The sequence below is a fragment of the Oncorhynchus masou genome, chromosome 30 (assembly GCF_036934945.1).
Source record: "Oncorhynchus masou masou isolate Uvic2021 chromosome 30, UVic_Omas_1.1, whole genome shotgun sequence".
Taxonomy (NCBI): Eukaryota; Metazoa; Chordata; class Actinopteri; order Salmoniformes; family Salmonidae; genus Oncorhynchus; species Oncorhynchus masou.
In genome coordinates, this window is record NC_088241.1 from 64,696,134 (window position 1) to 64,710,084 (window position 13,951).

A 13,951-nucleotide genomic window follows, 5' to 3' on the forward strand; every position below is an offset into this window, starting at 1 on the left:
AGCCAATGGACAGAGAGTTTGGTGGATGCCAGGAAAATGCTACCTGCCCGAATGCATAGTGCCAACTGTAACATTTGGTGGAGGAATAATGGTCTGGGGCTGTTTTTCATGGTAAGGGCTACACCCCTGAGCTCCAGTGAAGAGAAATCTTAACATTACAGCATACAATGACATTCTAGACGATTCCGTGCTTCCAACTTTGTGGCAACAGTTTGGGGAAGGCCCTTTCCTGTTTCAGCATGTCATTGCCCTTGTCCACAAAGCGAGGTCCGTACAGAAATGGTTTTTCGAGATTGTTGTGGAAGAACTTGACTGGTCTGCACAATTCTCTTGTGGCTGAATGGAAGCAAGTCCCTGCAGCAATGTTCCAACATCTAGTGGAAAGCCTTCCCAGAAGAGTGGAGGCTGTTATAGCAGCAATGTTCCAACATCTAGTGGAAAGCCTTCCCAGAAAGTGGAGGCTGTTATAGCAGCAATGTTCCAACATCTAGTGGAAAACCTTCCCAGAAGAGTAGAGGCTGTTATAGCAGCAATGTTCCCAGAAGAGTGGAGGCTGTTATAGCAGCAATGTTCCAACATCTAGTGGAAAGCCTTCCCAGAAGAGTAGGCTGTTATAGCAGCAATGTTCCAACATCTAGTGGAAAGCCTTCCCAGAAGAGTGGAGGCTTTAACAATGTTCCAGGCAAAGCCTTCCCAGAAGAGTGGAAGAACAAATGTTCCAACATCTATTTTCCCAGAAGAGTGGAGGCTGTTATAGCAGCAATGTTCCAACATCTAGTGGAAAGCCTTCCCAGAAGAGTGGAGGCTTATAGCAGCAATGTTCCAACATGTTCCCAGAAGAGTGGAGGCTGTTATAGCAGCAATGTTCCAACATTTGGAAAGCCTTCCCAGAAGAGTAATAATTATACCTTTATTTAACAAGGCAAGTCAGATAAGAACAAATTCTTATTGTCAATCCAATCTGCCTTGTTCAGGGGCAGAACCAGATTTTCACCTTGTCAGCTAGGGGTACCCAATCTTGCAACCTTACAGTTAACTAGTCCAACGCAATAATGACCTGCCTCTATCTAGTTGTACTCCACAAGGAGACTGCCTGTTACGCGAATGCAGTAAGCCAAGGTAAGTTGCCAGCTAGCATTAAACTTATCTTATAAAAAACAATCAATCATAATCACTAGTTAACTACACATGGTTGATGATATTACTAAATATTATCTAGCGTGTCCTGCGTTGCATATAATCTGACTGAGCATACAAGTATCTAAGGATCTGACTGAGCGGTGGTAGGCCGAAGCAGGCGCGTAAACATTCATTCAAACAGCACTTTTGTGCGTTTTGCCAGCAGCTCTTCGTTGTGCGTCAAGCATTGCGCTGTTTATGACTTCAAGCCTATCAACTCCCGAGATGAGGCTGGTGTAACCTGCTTCGATGGTGGCTGTTGTCATTGTGTTCCTGGTTCGAGCCCAGGGAGGAGCGAGGAGAGGGACGGAAGCTATACTGTTACACTGGCAATACTAAAGTTCCTATAAGAACATCCAATAGTCAAAGGTTAATGAAATACAAATGGTATAAAAGGGAAATAGTCCTATAATTCCTAAAATAACTACAACCTAAAACTTCTTAACTGGGAATATTGAAGACTCATGTTAAAAAGGAACCACCAGCTTTCATATGTTCTCATGTTCTGAGCAAGGAACTGAAACATTAGCTTTCTTACATGGCACATATTGCACTTTTACTTTCTTCTCCAACACTTTGTTTTTGCATTATTTAAACCAAATTGAACATGTTCCATTATTTACTTGAGGCTAAATTTATTGTATTGCTGTATTATATTAAGTTAAAATAAGTGTTCATTCAGTAATTGTTGTAATTGTCATTATTACAAATAAATGCCCCCCCAAAAAAATCGGATCGGCTTTTTTTGTTCCTCCAATAATCAGTATCGGTATCGGCGTTGAAAAATCCTAATCGGTCTAATAGAAATGTATGTGTTGATCCTCTTCCCTCTACTCCTTACAGCTGTACATATAGAGAAGATTGTACTGAAGGGGATGTCACAGAGCAGGACAGACAGGGAATACAATTTTGAGGTATGTTTTCAGTCTTCACACCCTTTCGCTTTTCTTGACATTAAATTAAATGGTGTATAATTGAGCCAGTCATTGCTCGTGGACACACAAGTGATTATAAATGAGTCAACAGTTGAAATAAAATCAAAATAAAATGTTAAACATGGTAAGCAGATGTTAATGCGAGTGTAGCGAAATGCTTGTGCTTCTAGTTCTGACAGTGCAGTATCATAACCGCCATCGATAAAAAGACAGTACTGTGCAGCCATCTTCATCGACCTGGCCAAGGCTTTCGACTCTGTCAATCACCGTATTCTTATCGGTAGACTCAACAGCCTTGGTTTGTCAAATGACTGCCTCGCCTGGTTCACCAACTACTTCTCAGATAGAGTTCGGTGTGTCAAATTGGGGGGCCTGTTGTATGGACCTCTGGCAGTCTCTATGGGGGTGGGTTCAATTCTCGGGCCGACTCTTTTCTCTGTATATATCAACGATGTCGCTCTTGCTGCGGGTGATTCCCTGATCCACCTCTACACAGGCACCAACATTCTGTATACAGTGGGGGGGGGAAGTATTTAGTCAGCCACCAATTGTGCAAGTTCTCCCACTTAAAAAGATGAGAGAGGCCTGTAATTTTCATCATAGGTACACTTCAACTATGACAGACAAAATTAGAAGAAAAAATCCAGAAAATCACATTGTAGGATTTTTTATGAATTTATTAGCAAATTATGGTGGAAATTAAGTATTTGGTCAATAACAAAAGTTTATCTCAATACTTTGTTATATACCTTTTCTTATGTTAAAATGTTATATACAGCCTCCTATGTAGATAAGTGGACATTAAAGGGCCATATTTTTTCAAATAAAACAATGGCCAGTTTGGATTGCAATTGCACGTTTATTTGTTGTCAAAAATAAAAAAATCAATAGGCTATGTCGGTCCCGCGAATCCGTTGTGTTTTTTTTTTTCAATATGGCCCGTGCAGCCATTGCGTTTGATTGCGTTTGACACCCCTGGGTTAGAGTGTCTATTTATGTAGCCAACTATTTATTTAGCATGCTAAAAACTCTGAGGTGGTGACTGAGTGACCAACTTTTTCCCCTACTGCTAGAGATGCAGAGGTCATTTTGGTTAGCTCGCAAGAAATTTTGAATCGCTTTGCTAGCTATGCTGAACTTGAACGACCTTTTATCCACAGTTAGCATATCTCTTAGTTGTCAATCAAATGTATTTGCAGGCAAGTTGCCATTCAGTTGTCAAAACGTGGGTTGGGACCAGCATGCATTGGCATGCAAGATGCAGATGTACGAGCAGGCTACTATTCCCCATCGTTTATCTGTGCAATTTTGACGGCCAACTAGCTGAAAAAGTTTGAGAGGGTTTATCTACTGTTCCCTCATTAGATTTTATCTGTGACAGTGAAGTTCTCAAATGTAAGAGGACTCCCTTTGTCTTTACATATTTGCAGAAATATATTCAGGTGTATTTTGTGGCTTTTGGTGAATGTGTTCTAACGATCTAAAGTCACGCTGTTGCTACTTCCTGTAAACACACAGTCCAGTTCATAGTGAATGATGACAGGTCCTACTGCCTGTAAACACACAGTCCAGTTCAAAGTGAATGATGGCAGGCCCTACTGCCTGTAAACACACAGTCCAGTTCATAGTGAATGATGGCAGGCCCTACTGCCTGTAAACACACAGTCCAGTTCAAAGTGAATGATGGCAGGCCCTACTGCCTGTAAACACACAGTCCAGTTCATAGTGAATGATGGCAGGCCCTACTGCCTGTAAACACACAGTCCAGTTCATAGTGAATGATGGCAGGCCCTACTGCCTGTAAACACACAGTCCAGTTCATAGTGAATGATGTCAGGCCCTACTGCCTGTAAACACACAGTCCAGTTCAAAGTGAATGATGGCAGGCCCTACTGCCTGTAAACACACAGTCCAGTTCATAGTGAATGATGTCAGGCCCTACTGCCTGTAAACACACAGTCCAGTTCATAGTGAATGATGACAGGCCCTACTGCCTGTAAACACACAGTCCAGTTCATAGTGAATGATGGCAGGCCCTACTGCCTGTAAACACACAGTCCAGTTCATAGTGAATGGTGGCAGGCCCTACTGCCTGTAAACACACAGTCCAGTTCATAGTGAATGATGTCAGGCCTACTGCCTGTAAACACACAGTCCAGTTCATAGTGAATGATGACAGGCCCTACTGCCTGTAAACACACAGTCCAGTTCATAGTGAATGATGGCAGGCCCTACTGCCTGTAAACACACAGTCCAGTTCATAGTGAATGGTGGCAGGCCCTGTAAACACACAGTCCAGTTTATAGTGAATGATGGCAGGTCCTACTGCCTGTAAACACACAGTCCAGTTCATAGTGAATGATGACAGGCCCTACTGCCTGTAAACACACAGTCCAGTTCATAGTGAATGATGTCAGGCCCTACTGCCTGTAAACACACAGTCCAGTTCATAGTGAATGATGACAGGCCCTACTGCCTGTAAACACACAGTCCAGTTCATAGTGAATGATGACAGGTCCTACTGCCTGTAAACACACAGTCCAGTTCAAAGTGAATGATGGCAGGCCCTACTGCCTGTAAACACACAGTCCAGTTCATAGTGAATGATGTCAGGCCCTACTGCCTGTAAACACACAGTCCAGTTCAAAGTGAATGATGGCAGGCCCTACTGCCTGTAAACACACAGTCCAGTTCAAAGTGAATGATGGCAGGCCCTACTGCCTGTAAACACACAGTCCAGTTCAAAGAGAATGATGGCAGGCCCTACTGCCTGTAAACACACAGTCCAGTTCATAGTGAATGATGGCAGGCCCTACTGCCTGTAAACACACAGTCCAGTTCAAAGTGAATGATGGCAGGCCCTACTGCCTGTAAACACACAGTCCAGTTCAAAGAGAATGATGGCAGGGCCATGTGGCAAATGGCTTATTTGCATATAGGCCTACTGTATCTCTGATTGGCTATGGCTCACCGGTCTGCATTGGCTCCGTTCCTGGACAAGACAGATGTTGTCACACCTGCTCCAGCTCCTCCCCCCTGACCCCGTCATGTGCATCAGCGATTATTGGTCTCACCTGGACTCACCTCTGTCATTACCTTCCCCATATCTGTCTGGTTCCCCCGCTCTGTTCCCTGCTTCTGCATCGATTGTCGTATGTCCTTGTTTCCCTGTGTGCTGACTCTGTTCCTGTCTGGTTACCTGTCTGTTCCTCATTACATGTTCAACTCCCCGTATCTGCTTCTCATCTCCAGCATCGGTCCTTACAATATGTTTTTTTTTTAGGATTTAGTTGCTGCAGTGTCTATTAATTGTCCAAACGCACAACCGCTTTCCCTGTCTGTATTGCTATAGAATTTTCACAAATGCCCAAGTATATGTGATTCCCAAACATTCTAAGAATTATTGATCATGTGAAAATGACCATATCTAGTGTTAATAAGAACCAATTCTTATTTTCAATAACAGCCTACTGGGGAACAGTGGGTCAACTGCCTTGTTCAAGGGCAGAACGACTGATTTTCTTACCTTGTCAGCTCGGGGATTCGATCTAGCAACCTTTCGGTTACTGGTCCAACGCTCTAACCACTGCCGCCCCATATCTAAGTGCTTGCGTGTCTGAAAATGAAAACATTTAATTAAGTGTCATATTCTCCCTGAGGGTGTATATGAACAGATTTTATGTTGCTAAAACGCTGTGAGTTCCACTTTCAGCTCTCACATCACCACTGGTTTCCCTTTTTAGTCTCTTTACAGGCTGTCTTACTTAACGCTGCCACGGCCACAACAGTCAGACACTGTAATCCACAGACCTGTCTGAATGTCACGTCCTGACCTGAGTGTTCTTTGTTTTCTTTAAAACTTTTGGTTAAGTCAGGGTGTGACATGGGTGATGTATGTGTTTCTGTACTGTCTAGGGGTTTTGTAGGTTTATGGGGTTGTTTACCATCTCGTTGTTTATGTATGTCTATGGTTGCCTAGATTGGTTCTCAATTAGAGGCAGCTGTTTATCGTTGTGTCTGATTGGGAACCATATTTAGGCAGCCATATTCTTTGGGTATTTCTATTTTGATTGGCTTCCGGTACATTCTAATACCTTGTTTCTACACCTGCATTGCTTGCTGTTTGGGGTTTTAGGCTGGGTTTCTGTACAGCACTTTGAGATATCAGCTGATGTACGAAGGGCTATATAAATACATTTGATTTGATTTGATTTCCATATTCAAAATACACAGCGAAATGATTTGAATACCTCCCAGATTAGAAAAATATTTTTGGGGTATTGAAAAGACAGAGAACACACTGAACAATATAAACGCATCATGTAAAGTGTTGGTCCCATGTTTTCAAGAGCAGAAATAAAACATCTAAGAAATTGTTCATACTCTCAAAAATGTATTTCTCTCAAATTTTGTTCACACATTTGTTTACATTCCTTAATAGTGAGGATTTCTCCTTTGCCAAGATAATCCATCCACCTGACGGGTGTGGCATATCAAGAAGCTGATTAAACAGCACGATCTTTAAACAGGCACACCTTGTGCTGGGGACAATAAAAGGCCACTCTAAAATGTACACAATGCCACAGATATCTCAGTTTTGAGGGAGCGTGCAATTGGCAAGCTGACTGCAGGAATGTCCACCAGAGCTGTTGCCAGAGAATTCAAGCTACATTTTTTATAACAAAAGCCGCCTCCAACGTTGTTTTAGAGAATTTGGCAGTACGTCCAACCGGCCTCACCACGTGTAACCACACCAGACCAGGACCTCCACATCCAGCTTCTTCACCTGCGGAATCGTCTGAGACCAGCCACCTGGACAGCTGATGAAACTGTGGGTTTGCACAACCGAAGAATTTCTGCATAAACTGTCAGAAAGCGTCTCAGGGAAGCTCATCTGTGTGCTCGGCGTCCTCACCAGGGTCTTGACCTGACTGCAGTTTGGCATCGTAACCGACTTCAGTGGGAAAATGCCCACGCTCGATGGCCACTGGCACGCTGGAGAAATGTGCTCTTCACAGATGAATCACAGTTTCAACTGTGCCGGCCAGATGGCAGACCGCGTGTAAGGCGTTGTGTGGGCGAGTGGTTTGCTGATGTCAGCGTTGTGAACAGAGTGCCCCATGGTGGGGTTATGGTATGGGCAGGCATAAGCTACGGACCAACAAACACAATTGCATTTTATCGATGACAATTTGAATGCATAGAGAAACCATGACGAGATCCTGAGGCCCATTGTTGTGCCATTCATCCACTGCCATCACCTCATGTTTCAGCATGATAATACAAGGCCCCATGTCGCAAGGATCTGTACACAATTCCTGGAATCTGAAAATGTCCCAGTTCTTCCATGGCCTGCATACCTACCAGACATGTCATCCATTGAGCATGTTTGGGATGCTCTGGATCAACATGTACAACAGAGTGTTCCAGTTTCCTCCAATATCCAACAACTTTCACAGCCATTGACAACATTCCACAGGCCACAATCCACAGCCTGATCAACTCTATGCATGAGGCAAATGGTGATCATACCAGATACTGAGTGATTTTCTGATCCAAACTCCTCTACCTTTTGTTTAAGGTATCTGTGACCAACAGATGCATATCTGTATTCCCAGTCATGTGAAATCCATAGATTAGGGCCTAATTTATTTATTTGAATTGACTGATTTCCTTATATGAAATGCAACTCAGTCAAATCTTTGAAATTGTTTCATGTTGCGTTTATATTTTTGTTCACAGTGTATATGAAGTCAGTGCTAGTTGTTTGTTCGTTTAGGCCTATAGCATCAGAACTATTTTTCTAAATAAGAGAACATTAACCCTTTTAACATCAGAACTAGAAAATAGATACATTTGTGGATTTTTCATTTTGCGGATGCCTTTTTTCATTGTAGGACTTGTGGTTTCTAGCTGCACCAATCAAAGCAGTGGAGCATGGTCAAAACCATTCATCTTGGAGCGACGGGGGAGCTAGGTTTCAAAATGTATTCATATCACAAGCAAATTACCATTTATAAAATGGTAATATATATTTATAAATACAGACTCGCTAGCTAAAACATAAGTGAAACTTGGCAAATTATCCAATGGATTTATGATCATTTGCTGGTAAAGAAGTGGAGGTGCGTGACTTTGCACCTCCTATTTTTTTAATTTGCACAGACGGCGACAGTAAAATGCTGATTGGCTCAGCTCAGTCGCGACTCACGAAGAGGAAGAACTTTGTTTTCTGATGAATCAACATGCTGGTAGGAAGTAAATAAATAAAAATAAATAAATAAAATAATAAATAAAACCCCCGAAAAGAAACGTAGACTGAAAAGTAGTAGTACGTCATCTCGTAGAGGAAGCCCACGGCGTTGACACGGAAAATACTTTGAATAAAAACAAGGATTATTAAATGTTATTAGAATGTTGTGCAACATCGTGGGTAAGCTATGGGCATCGTATTTCAGCAGCAGCAAAAAAAAAGTCAATTTCCGCTCTTGTGGGCGTTGAACGCCAGGTCTTTGTTGCCAGTATTGACTTCATTACCTCAGCAGCTGGTGCCAGCGCAGGCCAGGCCAGGGTTGGTTGCCAGTATTGACATCATTACCTCAGCAGCTGGTGCCAGCGCAGGCCAGGCCAGGGTTGGTTGCCAGTATTGACTTCATTACCTCAGCAGCTGGTGCCAGGCCAGGCCAGGGTTGGTTGCCAGTATTGACATCATTACCTCAGCAGCTGGTGCCAGCGCAGGCCCAGGCCAGGGTTGGTTGCCAGTATTGACATCATTACCTCAGCAGCTGGTGCCAGCGCAGGCCAGGCCAGGGTTGGTTGCCAGTATTGACTTCATTACCTCAGCAGCTGGTGCCAGGCCAGGCCAGGGTTGGTTGCCAGTATTGACATCATTACCTCAGCAGCTGGTGCCAGCGCAGGCCAGGCCAGGGTTGGTGCCAGCGCAGGCCAGGCCAGGGTTGGTTGCCAGTATTGACATCATTACCTCAGCAGCTGGTGCCAGCGCAGGCCAGGCCAGGGTTGGTTGCCAGTATTGACATCATTACCTCAGCAGCTGGTGCCAGCGCAGGCCAGGCCAGGGTTGGTTGCCAGTATTGACTTCATTACCTCAGCAGCTGGTGCCAGCGCAGGCCAGGCCAGGGTTGGTTGCCAGTATTGACTTCATTACCTCAGCAGCTGGTGCCAGCGCAGGCCAGGCCAGGGTTGGTTGCCAGTATTGACTTCATTACCTCAGCAGCTGGTGCCAGCGCAGGCCAGGCCAGGGTTGGTTGCCAGTATTGACTTCATTACCTCAGCAGCTGGTGCCAGCGCAGGCCAGGTCAGGGTTGGTTGCCAGTATTGACTTCATTACCTCAGCAGCTGGTGCCAGCGCAGGCCAGGGTTGGTTGCCAGTATTGACTTCATTACCTCAGCAGCTGGTGCCACCTCAGCGCTGGTGCCAGCGCAGGCCAGGGTTGGTTGCCAGTATTGACTTCATTACCTCAGCAGCTGGTGCCAGCCAGTATTGACTTCATTACCTCAGCAGCTGGTGCCAGCGCAGGCCAGGGTGGTGCCAGACCAGGGGTTTGCCAGAGAGAGGGGAGCAGCAGGAAAGATGTGCTCCGCTGGGGGATTTCCTTTGTCTAGCCCGCCTGCCTGAGCCCAACGTAGAAACCCCCCCCCCCTTGCCATGCTCTGATCCTTCATGTGATTCAGCCTCTAATGAGGGATGAGGGAACTGCTGCTGTGCTGTTTCTCGCAGAGCAGGAAGCACACACTCACAGACACGTTATGATTCTGCCCATGGTGTTATCCCGGCTGTTGTTGTTAAAGGGAAATGTTTAAAAAAAAAAAATGTCAACTTCATATTTATCATCTCCAGCACCACCCCAACATCAACATACTGTATGTGAAAATGGAGAGTTCCTATGTTTTGTGGAGGGAAAAATAGAGGAAGATACAGTGCCTTAGGAATGTTTTCAGACCCCTTACCTTGTTCCACATTTTGTTAGGTTACAGCCTTATTCTAAAATGTATAAAATTGTTTTTCCCTCATCAATCTAGACACAATAACCCATATTGACAAAGCAAAAACATTTTTTTAAATATTTCTGCTCATTTATAAATAACAGAAAAAAATGAAATCACATTTCCATAAGTATTCAGACCCTTCACTCAGTACTTTGTCTGAGGTCCTGAGTGCTCTGGAGCAGGTTTTCATCAAGGATCTCTCTGTACTTTTCATCAAGCTCTTTATACAGTTGAAAGTCTGAAGTTTTCACGCACCTTAACCAAATACATTTAAACACAGTTTTTCACAACTCCTGACATTTAATCCTATTAACAATTCCCTGTCTTAGGTCAGTTAGGATCACCACTTTATTTTAAGAATGTGAAATGTCAGAATAATAGTAGAGAGAATGATTTATTTAAGCTTTTATTTCTTTCATCACATTCCCAGTGGGTCAGAAGTTTAGATACACTCAATTAGTGTTTGGTAGCATTGCCTTAAAATTGTTTAACTGGGGTCAAACGTTTCGGGTAGCCTTCCACAAGCTTCTCACAATAAGTTAGGTGAATTTTGGCCCATTCCTCCTGACGTAACTGAGTCAGGTTTGTAGGCCTCCCTGCTCGCACACACTTTTTCAGTTCTGCCCACAAATTTTCTATACGATTGAGGGCAGGGCTTTGTGATGGTCACTCCAATACCTTGACTTTGTTGTCCTTAAGCCATTTTGCCACAACTTTTGAAGTACGCTTGGGGTCATTGTCCATTTGGAAGACCCATTTGCGACCAAGCTTTAACTTTCTGACTGATGTCTTGAGATGTTGCTTCAATATATCCACATAATTTTTCTTCCTCATTATGTCATCTATTTTGTGAAGTGCACCAGTCCCTCCTGCAGTAAAGCACCCCCACAACATGATGCTGCCACTGCCATGCTTCACGGAGGGGATGGTGTTCTTCGGCTTGCTCATTTTTCCTCCAAACATAACGATGGTCATTATGGCCAAACAGTTATATTTTTGTTTCATCAGACCAGAGGACATTTCTCCAAAAAGTACGATATTTGTCCCCATGTGCAGTTGCAAACCGTAGTTTGGCTTTTTATGGCGGTTTTGGAGCGTGGCTTCTTCCTTGCTGATCGGCCTTTCAGGTTATGTTGATATAGGACTCGTTTTACTGTGGATATAGATACTTTGTACCTGTTTCCTCCAGTATCGTCACAAGGTCATTTGATGTTGTTCTGGGATTGTTTTGCACTTTTCGCACCAAAGTACGTTCATTTCTAGGAGACAGAACTTGTCACCTTCCTGAGCGTTATGATGGCTCTGCGGTCCCATGGTGTTTATACGTGTGTACTATTGTTTGTACAGATGAACGTGGTACCTTCAGGAATTTGGAAATTGCTCCCAAGGATGAACGAGACTTGTGGAGATCTACAATTTTCTTCTGAGGTCTTGGCTGATTTCTTTTTATTTTCCCATGATGTCAAGCAAAGAGGCACTGAGTTTGAATGTAGGCCTTGAAATACATCCACACGTACACCTCCAATTGACTCAAATTATATCAATTAGCCTATCAGAAGCTTCTAAAGCCATGACATCATTTTCTGGAATTTTCCAAGCTGTTTAAAGGCACAGTCAACTTAGTGTATGTAAACGTCTGAACTACTGTTATTGTGATAGTGAATTATAAGTGAATTAATCTGTCTGTAAACAATTGTTGGAAAAATTACTTGTGTCATGCACAAAGTAGATGTCCTAAACGACCCGCCAAAACTAAAGTTTGTTAACAAGAAATTTGTGGAGTGGTTGAAAAACTAGTTTTAATCCAACCTAAGTGTATGTAAACTTCTGACTTCAACTATATAACTATACAGATGTGTGGTTTTCCTAATCATGTCCAATCAAGTTGGACTCCAGTTGTAGGAACATCTCAAGGATGATCAATGGAAACAGGATTCACCTGAGCTCAATTTTGAGTCTCATAGCAAAGGGTCTGAAGAGTTATGTAAATAAGGTATTTCTGTGTTTCATTTTTGCAAAATTGGCAAAAAAAATACAATTTTAGAATAAACCTGTAGCATAACAAAATGTGGAAAATGTCAAAGGGTCTGAATACTTTCCAAAGGCACTGTATGGGTTTCCAATGACATTATCAACCAATTAGTAGACGATCAGTTGTCATGGCCGTCAAAAGAAGTGGACCAAAGTGCAGGTGGTGAGCGTACATTTTCCTTTTTATTTCAAAATGTCGCCAACAAAACAACAAACGAAAAACAACCGTGAAGCTTACAGGGCATTAGTGCCACAAAAAAAGTTAACTTCTCACCCTGACAGGAGGGAAAAAGGGCTACCTTAGTATGGTTCCCAATCAGAGACAACGATAGACAGCTGTCCCTGATTGAGAACCATACCCGGCCAAAACATAGAAATACAAAATCGTAGAAAACAAAAACATAGAATGCCCACCCCAAATCACACCCTGGCCAAATCAAATAAAGACATAAAAAGGCTGTCTAAGGTCAGGGCGTGACATCAGTAGGCATTTTGTAGGAAATGCCTCTTCATAAATGGTTAAAATCACACGATGCATGGGTTGGTGCTGGAGATTTCTAAAAAAAATGAATTTTTTTTGCCAGAGCAAGGTAGTGTGTCATTGCTGTTGTGCATAAATGCTTCAACCGCATGTATCCTGCCTCGTATATCCTGTCTCGTGTAACCTGTCTCGTATATCCTTCCTCGTATATCCTGTCTCGTGTAACCTGTCTTGTATATCCTGCCTCGTATATCCTGTCTCGTATATCCTGCCTCGTATATATCCTGCCTATCCTGTCTCGTATATCCTGCCTCGTATATCCTGTCTCGTATATCCTGTCTCGTATATCCTGCCTCGTAAATCCTGTCTCGTATATCCTGCCTCGTATATCCTGTCTCCTATATCCTGCCTCGTATATCCTGCCTCGTATATCCTGCCTCGTATATCCTGCCTCGTATATCCTGCCTCGTATATCCTGCCTCGTATATCCTGTCTCGTATATCCTGCCTCGTATATCCTGTCTCGTATATCCTGCCTCGTATATCCTGTCTCGTGTAACCTGTCTCGTATAACCTGCCTCGTATATCCTGTCTCGTATATCCTGTCTCGTATATCCTGTCTCATTAACCTTTCGTATATCCTGTCTCGTATATCCTGTCTCGTATAACCTGTCTCGTATATCCTGTCTCGTGTAACCTGCCTCGTATATCCTGCCTCTTGTAACCTGCCTCGTGTAACCTGCCTCGTATATCCTGTCTCGTGTAACCTGCCTCGTATATCCTGTCTCGTGTATCCTGTTTAATTTATCCTGTCTCATATATCCTGCCTGGTATATTTTGTCTCGTGTAACCTGCCTCGTATATCCTGCCTCGTATATCCTGTCTCGTGTAACCTGTCTCGTATCCTGCCTCGTGTAACCTGCCTCGTATATCCTGTCTCGTATATCCTGTCTCGTGTAACCTGTCTCGTGTATCCTGCCTCGTGTAACCTGCCTCGTATATCCTGTCTCGTGTAACCTGTCTCGTGTATCCTGCCTCGTGTAACCTGCCTCGTATATCCTGTCTCGTATATCCTGTCTCGTGTAACCTGTCTCGTGTATCCTGCCTCGTTTATCCTGCCTCGTATATCCTGCCTCTTATATCCTGTCTCGTGTAACCTGCCTCGTATATCCTGTCTCGTATATCCTTCGTATATCCTGTCTCGTGTAACCTGTCTCGTGTAACCTGCCTCGTATATCCTGTCTCGTATATCCTGCCTCGTATATCCTGTCTCGTGTAACCTGCCTCGTATATCCTGTCTCGTGTAACCTGCCTCGTGT

The 13,951-nt window shown here is 43.6% G+C and overlaps 1 protein-coding gene across 2 annotated transcripts in view; it reads left to right on the plus strand.

The window, feature by feature from the left end:
- LOC135522935 (zinc finger CCHC domain-containing protein 2-like) overlaps window positions 1–13,951 on the plus strand; it is an 84,781-nt gene that overhangs the window by 17,100 nt on the left and 53,730 nt on the right. For both annotated transcript variants that reach the window (XR_010452746.1, XM_064949650.1), the window contains exon 3: window positions 2,023–2,093. Coding sequence is in view for 1 of the 2 variants with exons in the window: in XM_064949650.1 (XP_064805722.1) it covers window positions 2,023–2,093 (71 nt within the window). In the remaining variant the exon portion in view is untranslated. The remainder of the gene's footprint in view (window positions 1–2,022; window positions 2,094–13,951) is intronic.